This window comes from Suricata suricatta, chromosome 1 (assembly GCF_006229205.1).
Source record: "Suricata suricatta isolate VVHF042 chromosome 1, meerkat_22Aug2017_6uvM2_HiC, whole genome shotgun sequence".
Classification (NCBI taxonomy): Eukaryota; Metazoa; Chordata; class Mammalia; order Carnivora; family Herpestidae; genus Suricata; species Suricata suricatta.
This window is the reverse complement of record NC_043700.1, coordinates 124,568,688-124,580,672: the sequence shown is the minus strand read 5'-3', so window position 1 is coordinate 124,580,672 and position 11,985 is coordinate 124,568,688. Positions and strand designations below refer to the sequence as shown.

The following is an 11,985-nucleotide window of genomic DNA, read 5'->3' as shown; positions in this document are numbered from 1 at the left end:
CCACAAAATTGAAAGGTATGAAAGTATAAGAATAAAAAACCAAGAGAAAAGCAATATACTACTACTCTCCATATCTGAGTAGTTTAGTCATTTAGAAAGAACTACCATATTCTTTAACTCTAAAACTACCCCTATAAGTAAGTATATCAAAAATTATCATCCCATCTTATAGATGAGGAAAATGACCTGATCAAATTCACATGGCTAGCTAGCTGTCAGTCTCTGCATATGTTTATTTGATAGCAAGTTTACTACCATTCTACTGCTTTCCCCACTGCTCTGCACTAAATACCCAATACCTCTAATTCTTTCATGGTTTAGACAGGGTGATCTCTGTAAAATTTTAAAACATTCTCATTTGGTTCATAATATCTTCTTTATTTGGAGTAATTAACAAATATTTAGACTCAGAGACCCTGTAACCATCCCATGAGAGCAGAACTCAGAGATCTTAATTGTTCTCAGTGATTTCTTGTTACTACCAAATATAGAATAGATTAGTGATGAAATCTAAGTTTAGATACACAACCCATAAGGGTTAACTCAGGTTTGAAGTGCAGCATCTTTAACTCCCTCTTAGACTGTGTCTATTGAGGGATTGAGGGATGAGTATGGAGTGCTATCCGATTATCAACAAGCTGGAAAGAATATCAGTTTACAGAGAAAGTAACTGGTGGCGTCACCACCACGAGCAGTAGAGGGCTCTCTAACACTACACACAAGATACACAAGCAGGACTACCCTTAGCTAGGGTGTTTCCTGGTTAACTCCCACACCATCCCCATATTACCCATGTGTTCTTGTTTGCAAAAGGTTATTCCAACGACCAGTGCTTGGTCAAACCAGATGAATTCTGCTGATAAGAAGTTTCAGTGAAATTTTCCCATGCTGGGCCACTATTAACATGTTAATGAACCCTGGGGCCATGCATCTTCTTAGAAGAGCCACTGCAATTTGGAATTGTGATGTATTTCACCATCATAAAATAAGTAATCAGTAACATGAATTGAATATCATACTTTGATAGAGTAATGAACAAGAGAATTATATAAACATTCTTAATCTCAGTTTCCCACTTTGGTAAATAAACCAGGGAAAGAAGAGGATGCTAACACATGAAAGCAGATGCATTAATTTAGATTCATCATCAGTGTTCCTGACTTCATCTTCCATCATCATTCTTTGTGGATATAAACTGAGTTAGTGGCTATTGGAAAGTTAATTGAGCAAGTCAAAATACTGTTGTGAAAGCTGAGAGTTAGGGTTTGTTTCTTAGCCTATCAAAATCTTTCTATACGTGAAATAGAGATCCTATCTACAGATCCACAAGATGTAAGGAAAAAAGTCAAATAGGATATAAATCATACAAAGAGCCTGAGGTCTAAATAAAGCCTGGAATCTGATAAAAAAAAAATACTATCTTATTAGTAAAAGAAGGTAAATTTAGTCACCTGGGAAAACAAAACTTTTTTTTTAAGTAATCTCTATGTATAAGGCTCAAGATCAAGAGTCATGTGCTCTACCAACTGAGCCAGTGAGGCACCTCAAGAAAACTTATTTCTTAATATGGTTTCCCCACTTTTAATATGATTTTACTTCTTTTAGGGGAACTTTGTCAAGTGGCAAGAATATCAATACAGTGTTATACAGTGTAGTGAGCTTTATCATTCAGTATAAGAAGCACATATAGATATTTTAGTATCTTTAAAAATAATGGAGACAGTCTTATTCATATCAATAGATATGAAGATCCCATCTTTAAGCCATTTGAAGTGAATTATAAGAAATGAGTCCTTCACTTTATAGAGGGTCACATTCTAAACATTTAACCTCTGCAGTTTTTTCTAAAGGTCATGAATTTTTTAAGCAGTCAACTCCATCCTTAAAGGTCTACAAATTACATTAATAAACAGCAAAATACATTAAAGAGAACTAAAGTATTTATTTCATTCTTAGCTTTCAATCTTATCTGTTATTCTCATCTTAATTACAGATTGGCAGTAACAAATTGATCTTCTACATACTTCCAAAATATGCTAAGAAAGGCTAAAAAGTCATCCATAGAAATTGTAAGCAGACATTAGGGTAAAAACATGCCCTCTAATAAGATCATACCCTTATATGAGGTTAAATAAAACATAAGGTAATGCTATCCATGTAGGCACATCTCTATTATTATGCTAATCATACTATCCATTACTGAACTCACCACACATATCGTAATTGTCTGCTATTGTGTCTGCATCCTCACTAGCATGTGACCTCTTTGAAGCAGAGCTTGTGTCATAATTATTTTAGTATCCCTGGTAGTACAAAGTGTTTAATATATTCAACAACATTGTAAGTACACTTTGTTTTAACAGGTAACACTACCACCTAGTAAAGGAAAGCATTGATTATGAAAAAAAAATACTTGACATAAGGTCATGATACTAAAGATGTTATTTAAGGATGTTGAGTAGTAGAGTATTAGATTCTTATATACATATATACACCTGCTGTCAATGGCTTTACACAAGCTATAATCATTAACTAGAGTTTAGATCTGTGTTTCTTTTAGTGTTTCGACCATTTGTGTCAGATTTGGTTTCAAGAAACTTGTCAAAATGTATTTACTTTCCTTGTCACACCCAGATTCAAATTCAGTAACTCTAGGGAGAGAGGGCAGCAGGAATAAGCTGTTTTAAAAAATTTGTCCCCAGATAATTCTCATGCACCTGAAGTCTGAGAAGCATTGGCCACTCTGCTCAGTACGAATAGGAAGCATGAATTTCTTTAACTGGTATTTTGAGCTACTCTGTTACTCACCCACTTTTAATTCAGTTTCTAACCCCTTACTGCTCTTAAACAGAAATGAGCAAGCACTCATGCCATCAGTCAGCACGCATACCACAAGGCTCTGCAACCTCCCGCTTCAGGCAATGTTACCAGTGGGGGCGGCTGGCAGCAGTCCCCAGAGACTCAGAAATCCTTAGCCTGAGGTACTGAACTGGGTTTGAAAGAAGCAATTATGCCTAGGAATAGGAAAGTTTTCTGCATGCATGCTTAGATTCACAAGAGATCCTTAATGAAGAGAACTACACAAACCGGCTCCTTGCCTTCAGGAGGTTTATAATCAAAGGCAGGCATAGGCTGGAAGTGAAGATTGCAAGGTAATCAAATTAAATTCTCAGAGCCAGGGAGCAGTGAAAAGACCAACCAGCAGTCTCAAATGCAAATTCAAATTATTCCTCTTACATAGGCGTACGGACTAATAATGTAAAATAATTCTGGAGGAAATCACGCTGATTTTATTTTAGCTTTCATTAACTTTACTCCCTAAGCAATGTTTTAGCAGTATAAAGATCGATTTTCTTAACAGGTTTTATATAATCAAGCAGCTTGTTACAGAGCTCAGTAATAGCCAATATTCTTATCTAGAATATGACTGCTTTAGACTTTTAAGACTGATGTCATTATAAGAAAAACAAGTCCCCAACTTTGAAGTTGGGAAGCAAATCAAGACTCCAAAAAGCGTACATTAGATTTAGGCTGTTGCAAGCTTTTAAGTATGTGGCCCTTTCCACTGGGTTAATATAGAAAAATTTCAGATCTATCCATAAACCACTTTCTCCTCCTTTGGGATATTAATTTTTAGAAGAGGAATTCTTGGGATCCCCCCCCCCAGTCAAGTTCCCATTATAGTGCGCTTGTCATTACAGTGAAAGCAAACAACCACACTGGTCTATGTCACAGTGTACATCTACAGGAAACACCCTGCAAATAAACACTGAATTCTATAAACATTATTTTCATTGCTAAAATATGAACATTTCGCAAAATATTGGTGGCATGGTTTTAAAAATTGAAATTCACTTTTGCCCAGATATTTTCAGTCTTATAAACAATTTACTATTTGATTTTTGAGATCATTTTCAGTAATAAACCCTTTAGCATTTTCTTAAAGGAAGCATTTATATGAAATCAAAGGACAATGCATGTAAAGTTGAAATATAATCATATGGATGGCAAAAGTAAATTTAAAAATCATAAAGTGTGACCCTGGGTAACTTTGAGACTTTCTCTGTGCCTTGGTTTTCTTATTGTGAAACTGGAGGACTGGGTTCCAGTCATCACAGAGGTGACTTCCAGCTTTAACATTCTAGAATACATTATTCACTTTTTCATTCACCAGTAGTGCTCTTTTTAACAAGCCCCTTTGTTTAAATTTACCTTTCTCTGCTTTGGTATAATTCCTCCACCCCGCCTCTGCAATCCATACTATAATCATTAACGAACAAAATAGAGCCGTGTGCTCAGTCATTCTTACATAGCAGCTCTTAAAAATGTGTTATTTATATAAGTAAATCTACCTAGAATTATTTATGGGGCAATTCTGTCCTTAACATTTATGTCCAGGTATTATAACGTACTTATTGACAGAAAACCCTTGCTTAGATCTGTAAGGGAGGGATCCTAACATGCATTTCGAAAAGTCTTTAGCATCAACATCCTTTATAATGAGCTGAGAGCTTGCCACAGCTCCCAACATTGCTAAGAAGCTGACTGAGTTGTATTGTAAACCTGTTCAATATTCTTTAGTTTCTGTTTTCCTTCAAATGTCAAAGATATTTTCTTACATTCATTCTGTCCTTCAAAGAAGGAAATACCTGAATATAATAATCAAGTGAGAAATAAGAAACTGGGTGTAAATGTCAGTAAAAGCAGCAATATACTATTCAAATTCTTCAGGTCTCAGGGAAGGACATCATGTACGACAGGCTCCACACGTTTGCAGCACACGACTAAAAGATGCCAAGTATTGGCAAAGTTACATGGTTTCGTACCACTCAGAAAGCACTTAAGAGAATAAAACAAAACAAACAGGAAGGAATACTACCTTTGCAGAGGCATGATTTCACAGGCCATTCTTGTATACAAATTTGCCAGGGACCCTCACAACTGTCTCTTCCACGCCAGTTTGGTCCGTCCCTACAGGAAACGTCTTCTCACAGTGGCTAAGCTGGGCTTGGGGGGCGAGGCTGCGCCGCACAGCTGGAGAAGCCACTTGCTCTGCAGTCAGTGTGCTGCTGCTCCCAGCCTCCAAACTTCTTCAAGCAATGCTATTTTACCGGCTGCCTCTCTACATTTACACTGCAGTCCACTCTGACCTTTTGTTCCAGGGACGCAGCTGCACCGTCCAGCCAATCAGAGGAGCAGCTGTTGTAGTGCTTAAAGGCGCTGCTTCTGGTGCTCCCGCTGCTGCTCCTCCTCCTGCTTCTCAGTGGGCTTGCCTAATTCTGGTAACTCGAAACTTTCCTTTTAGCAAATCCTCAGACTCAGACGAGCTTGTCAGTCTGGGGAGAGCAACCAATAACTTCAGCAAGGGCAAACAGTCCCTTACTTCTCAGTGTACGGAGACTGCCAAGGAGGAAATCCATTTGTCAAGGGAAGACACTGGCCTGTGAAACTAAAGGTTTCTGTGACAGAAGGCAAGAGCTACACTCCATCCCCTCTCTTCCTTAAAAAAAAAAAAAAACAAAACCCACAAATCACTGGCATTGGAAGGCATGATTCTTCTAGGAGGAAGGCATGCTTCTAGACCCTTGCCCTACCCACATTTATTTCCTGCTAATGTCTGTTTACACTGCGGTGGTTACTAGTCACTGGTGACATCACCCAAGGCACGTAGCTCACACTTCTGGGGAGAATACATGTCCTCAGACTGTCCAACTTCTCAAGGGATCAAAGGGTCTACCCCCACGGAAGTTATTTTAACTTACTATCTCTGCATTTTATCTTTATAAAATTGAGTGTGTTTATTTGCATAATCATTTTCCTCTAAGAACATCAACAGCATGTTTTGATCAGTTGCTTATTTATGTATTTACCTAGCAATCTATTTATCTATCTAGCTATTTGCTTTTTTTTTTCCACAACTAACACCAAATCAATTTTTCCATAAGGTCTAACTGCCTGTTAGTTACCCAGCCTTCCCTTGCAATTTCTGCTTCAGTATGGAATACTAAAGTGTTGTTCTGGGGAAATAATTGCTAATCTACAGATTTCATATACCTCAAGAACAAGAGAAGTACATTTTTAAAAGATTTCTTTCAGGGCGCCTGAGTGGCTCCGTTGGTTAAGTGTCTGACCTCAGCTCAGGTCATGATCTCATGGTTTGTGGGTTCGAGCCCTGTGTGGACTCTGTACTGACAGTTTGGAGCCTGGAGCCTGCTTTGGGTTCTGTGTCTCCCCCTCTCTCTGCCCCTCCCCTGCATGTTCTCTCTCTCTCAAATAAATAAACATTAAAAAAAATTTTTAAAGAGTTCTTTCATATCACGAGAGCTTATAAGGAGTTATAAGAAAGCTCAGGGCATCACTTTTAGAAGAAAAAAGGGCAGAGGGCCTGCGTCCATGATGTTGTGAAATAGTGGGGTCTTAAAGGTCCAAACAGGTATCTTCCTCCTCTGTAGTTTTTCCTAATGTTTTTCACGGACCACTCCTAATTCTGAACTTAGAACACAAAGTCATATTATGTGGCTTTTCCTTTATTATACCTAATAAAAGCATTTCATTGTCTGACTAAATCCTCTACCATATTTATGAAAATGGATTAGTCATCCCGAAACTTGTATTCAGATATTAAGATAAAATATCAATAACTTGTATCAGCCTTTAAAACAGTGTAAGTTGACTTAAGTACAGAACTTACTTTAATTGCAATTGTCATTTTTAAATATTAGATTTGGAAATTCTAATTTGATTCTATAATAATAACTTAGGTCTGTATATTTGCTTAAATTTATTTTTAAAATGCCTTTAACTCTTGCTTAACACCTCAGTAAACCACTTTAGTTAGAAAATCACTTATATAGCATAATATATATTTTATTGGTGAGTAAACTAGATACTAGAAAATTGAGTAATTTGTCCAGATTTACATGGGAAGTCAGGAGCAGGAGAGACTGGACTCAGAGCTTCTCAGGTCTGCTCTGGAATTCTGCTATGTCATGGTGCTTACCCGATACCATAGGAGTTGTTAAAATATTTTGTAAGATACATATAGATTTAGAAATACAGTGGACCCTTGAACAACACAGGTTTGAACTGTGCAGGGCTAAATATAGTAGGGTACTGTAAATCTATTTTCTCTTTCTACTAATTTTAATAACATTTTCTTTTGTCTAGTTCTCTCGATTGTGAGGCTACAGTGTGTAATATATATAACACGAAATATATGTGAGTCAACTGTTTACATCATCAGTAAGGCTTCTAGTCAATAGTAGGTCATTAGTAGTTAAGTTTTTGGGGAATCAAAGTTGCTCATGGTGTTTTGACTGCACAGGGATTGGTGTCCCTAACCCTTATTGTTCAAGGGCTAACTATAGTTGAAGTTCAAATGAAGTAATATTTTGCCTTTTCTCAATTTTATGAACACATCAATACTATATGGCTAAAAGGAGTTCAATAAGAAAGGACCTAGCATCATAAAAATAGGCTAACTCAAATTACAATTTGCATTCAATATATAGCAGAGGTAAAACATCGAAGAACAGGGGCATTCAAATTTTAACCTATGATTCCACGTTTCCTGATCAATTAAGTCTTGCTATCAGCATTCCTCTAACATGCCATATTACTAGTGAGATGTCAGTGGTTTTTAAAAATTACCAAACACAATAACTCCACAATTTCAAGTTTCTATTATTTCTAACAATTCCTCCTCTTTTGGGCTTTCAGTCTATTTTCTGGACATTACTTGATGATTACTGATGAATTTGTACCTAAACTGCAGCTCTTTCTATCACGTCCACTGCCAGAGTCCTCCATCACTTACATTCCTTTGCTATTTCTATTCCTAACACCCTTGTGTCAGTTCTTCGGGTCGGGCAGCACAAGCCTCATTCCCTGGACTCTGCCTGTTCTAACTCCCCAAACACTGGTACCCAGACTGCATCTGCTCCACACTTAGACCTACTGTGCGTCACTTAACCACCATGCTTCTGCCTCGCCCACTCCTCCTCCTCTTCCTCAGCCCCCTCTTCACAAACAACTGTCATTCTGTCTGCAGAGGGTAACCTGCACCCAAACCAACTGGCAGGCAGCTTAAAAAAAAAAAAGGCACATTCTTGGCTCTCCTCAGCATTTAGTTATTTCTAAAATGGGCTCATTAGCATCCTCTGCTTCTTCACCCTCTCTAAATCCTGCCAGCTGGGTTTTCTACTGCCAGACCGCTAAAACATTGCAAAAGAAAGTCACATAACCCTGGCAACTAGTGACACTAAAAATTCATGCTATTTAACCTCAGCATGAACCTCAGTACTGTGTGGTAAACTTTTTAGTTATCTTTGAATGATTTTTTTCACTGCTGCAAATCTTCAGTGCTGCAAATCTGAACCTCTCTCAGTCACTAATTGCCTCATCTCCTAAATTTATTGAGAAAGCCAAGATAATCAAATGGGAGTCAGTACTTTTGTTCTTCATTGTCACTCTTAGTGGGTTTAAGTGCACTCCCACTGCCCATATATACACAACGCGCGCACACACACCCACCCACACTCCCACACCCCTTGCCTTCTTCTATTTGACTTCCTTCCTAGTCTAGAAGAAAAGGTCTCATTCACAGAACTCCAATTTCTTATCTACCTTTTGGATCTCCTCATTTCCTCCTTTCTCTGGAAGAAACCTGATCTCTCCTAGATCTTAAATCTGTCCCCCTTCCAACAGGAACCCGAGTGAGTATTCCCCAGCCTTTAAATGTTTTCCTCGGCTGCCATGCCTGCTGCTGCAGTGCTATTTTCCCCTCCTCCCACTGACAGACTTCCCCAAAGCCTACCTCTGCTGTTCCCACTTCTGCATAAATTACTGACTCCCCAACCTCATGCCAACTTGAGACTTCACCACTTTTCTGAAACTGCTTTAAGGCCACCTATGCTTTTTTGACTATTAAATCTCAATACCTTTTCTTGGAGCTCTTTCTACTCTTAACTTCACAGAAACACCCACCTTTGGTTTTTTGAAAGTCTTTGGCTTCCTGTAATCTATCCTGGGAATTGACCAAATGTCCCTGATTACTCCATCATCCTTTTATTTCATTTGTCTTTCCTCCTCTCTTACCCTTCCACGCCTTGCTTTCCAGGCCAGCACCATTCAGTTCAGTACAGACATTTTATGAGGGCTTAATAAATTATGCTCTGGAAATACACTCCTGGGGACTAGATCCTGACTCTACGACAGATGAGCAGTGTAAACTTGGCCAGGCTCTATAAAAGCTCTGAAGTTGCTTGGAGGAATAAATGAGATCATGTATGTAAAACATGAAGAATAGTGCCTGGCAAATCACTAAGTGCTAAGTCATTATTAGTATTATTATCCTAATCAACACTTTCAAAGCCTCATATTATCTGATCCCCAAATTTCTCCTCCTGGATGAGGAGGATGTTGTTATTCGCATTATGAATCAGATTCAAAGGGTGAGTCATCTTTACTCCTCCTCCCCCGCTTCTTCTTAAAGCTGTTGACTGTCCTGTCTCCTTAATCAGCTGGCCTTGGTCATCCAGCACGAGGATGACCCTCTGCTTCCGTTCACCAGATCACCAAGTCACACACCTCACAGGTGGGGAGAGTTTCCCCGCTGTGATTGTGATGTGCTCACTCAGCCTTCTGATCAAAACCTTCATTAGCTTCCAACCACCTTTTCAAGGAGCCTCACTTCTTTAATATGTGAAGACTCTCCACCAATTAACTTCAGTTTACCCCTCCAGTCCATCTACTGATCCTTCTTAAAGAAATCACTCCAGACAAACCTGGACATTAGTTTTGAATCTGCTCTAAACTCTTGTACCCCAAACATGTGCTCATGCTGTTCCCTCTAAAATATTTTCCCATTCCACTTTCTTCTGGCAAAATTCCATGCATACATCAGGTTTAGTCCAGTTAGAAGAAATTTATTTTCCCTTTTTAATTTATACAGGCCTATGCATCTGTAATGTTATTTATCCCCCACCCCACCCCAATTTCATTATTATTTGAACCTACATATTATTTCCCTCCTGGAATATAAGGTCTCCAGGATAAGGACTCCATCTTTCCTATAGCCACTACATAGAATAGATACTTAATAAGTGCTAAGTTAACTGATAAATCAAACACTCTTCCAGAAACTGAAGCATAGTTACTTTGATGGGATATTAATTTGTCGAGAAATATTTCCATCCACTTTTTAACATTTCCCACTGTAGGCAAACACTTAAGATAAAGCAGATGCCTCATGGAGGCTGAAATAAAGAATGATAACCTGTAATTGATGAAAAAAAATAAACCACTGAGTTTATGCAGTGCTGTGAAATCACAGAGATGTAAAAGGTAAGATTCTATCCCAAACTCTGAAAGCTTTTAAGCATTTTACATGATCCAGTTTCTCCTGGATTGTCTATTTCATTTTCTACACTTCAGCTGGCTTGCAGATTTCTAATTTTCTTGCATAATTTCTTCAGCAGATTCCAAGAGCTTGGTTTTATGCGTGTTTGCCCTTGTGCTATCAAGAGCAACAATTGTTCCAAAAATGATGTGGTTTCATTTGCTTCAATTTCAACATCAATTTGAAACAATCAAATAACTAAGAACATTTCTTGGCCACATTAGTTTGTTTTCATATATTGTTTTAAAATGAGATTTATTTCCTAAGACAAAATGATATATTAAACGAATTTCTTTCTTACAAGTTTGGTAACAAGGTGCTTCTTAGGCAAGGTTTCTTCCTCATATTTTTATCAATCTTTGTGAAATGCACTAAGGAGCAACACCTTTCACAAGACAGTCACATAGTCCTCACAAATGGTAATGACTAAATCTGACAGGTGTTTTTAATAATCATGAAGCCAATATTTTCAGAGTACATATAATTTATATATTCTTTGTATTGCTGCACAGGATCCTGATTAAACTGGCTCTTTGGAGATCTGTGTTAGAATACCAGTGAACTCCTGGGGTGTCTGGATGGCTCAGTCAATTGAGTGTCTGACTCTTATTTTGGCTCAGGTCATGATGCCAGGGTTGTGGGACTGAGTGGAATTGGGCTCCATGCTGAGCATGGGCCTGCTTGATATTTTCTCTCTCCCTCTCTCTCTCTTTCCTCCCCACTCTCTCCCTCCCTCTCCCCCCTCCCCTGTTCTTGCTCTCTCTAAACAAAACAAAACAACAACAAAACAAAAAAACCCCCCCACCAGTGAATTCCAAGGCTCATCAGAAATCATTATCATCATCTTCATCATCATCTACCACACCAAATGTCAAAAAAAAACCAGGTGTGTGGTGGGGGACTGGAGAAGTAGTACATATAAGGCAACCTGCATTTAAGAAGCTATGCTGTGCTCATTTTAGTAGATGTGGAACTGAAGAAGTTAATTAGCTTGAACCCTCAGCTAGTAAGTGGTTGACATGAAGCCAGCATCTGAATGCCACAGCATTTCCACTATAAAACAGCTCTTAAAGGTAATGAATTATAATTACCCATTTATATCATATATTATCAATAAGTGACAGTTCAATACTGTGTGTGTGTGTGTGTGTGTGTGTGTCTATGTATGCGTGTGTGTAGTAGTAGCAGCAGCAGTAGTAATAGCAGCAGCAGCCAGTTATAGTTGTAATAGTGGAAGGAAAGGGTTGGGGTGGGTTGTTGAGGGAAAGAGGAAGATAGAAAGAAAAAAAGATGGAAAAATTAAGCCTTAAGTGCATTCTTACTATATTCCTCTTATTAAGAAGTTAATATATGGAGATGAGAGGTGGGCTGTCAACTGTTTTTATGTAGAAAAACCATCCTACAGTGCTTAAGGATAATTATTAAAACCTTATAAAAGCACTCATAGGTCTAACAGGAAGTTTTCAGAATGATCTAGCTTCAAGAAAAACAAGCAGTTAGTAGTGCTTAAGAAAAATTGATTCAGTATCTAATGGATAGTTGATACCTGTCACAACACAGCATTTTATATACTGTTAAGGGAAACT

General features: G+C 38.1%; 1 protein-coding gene across 2 annotated transcripts in view; it reads right to left on the bottom strand.

Annotated features, from left to right (window-relative positions):
* The window catches only part of FAM13A (family with sequence similarity 13 member A), a 313,453-nt gene that overhangs the window by 92,403 nt on the left and 209,065 nt on the right, over positions 1 to 11,985 (bottom strand). The window contains exon 1 of one of the 2 annotated variants that reach the window (XM_029943165.1): positions 4,880 to 4,919. The exons of the other annotated variant lie outside the window; for it this stretch is intronic. Coding sequence (XP_029799025.1) covers positions 4,880 to 4,908 — 29 coding nt within the window. The 5' untranslated portion in view covers positions 4,909 to 4,919. Of the gene's footprint in view, positions 1 to 4,879; positions 4,920 to 11,985 lie in introns of those variants that run through there. 2 annotated transcript variants of the gene reach the window in all.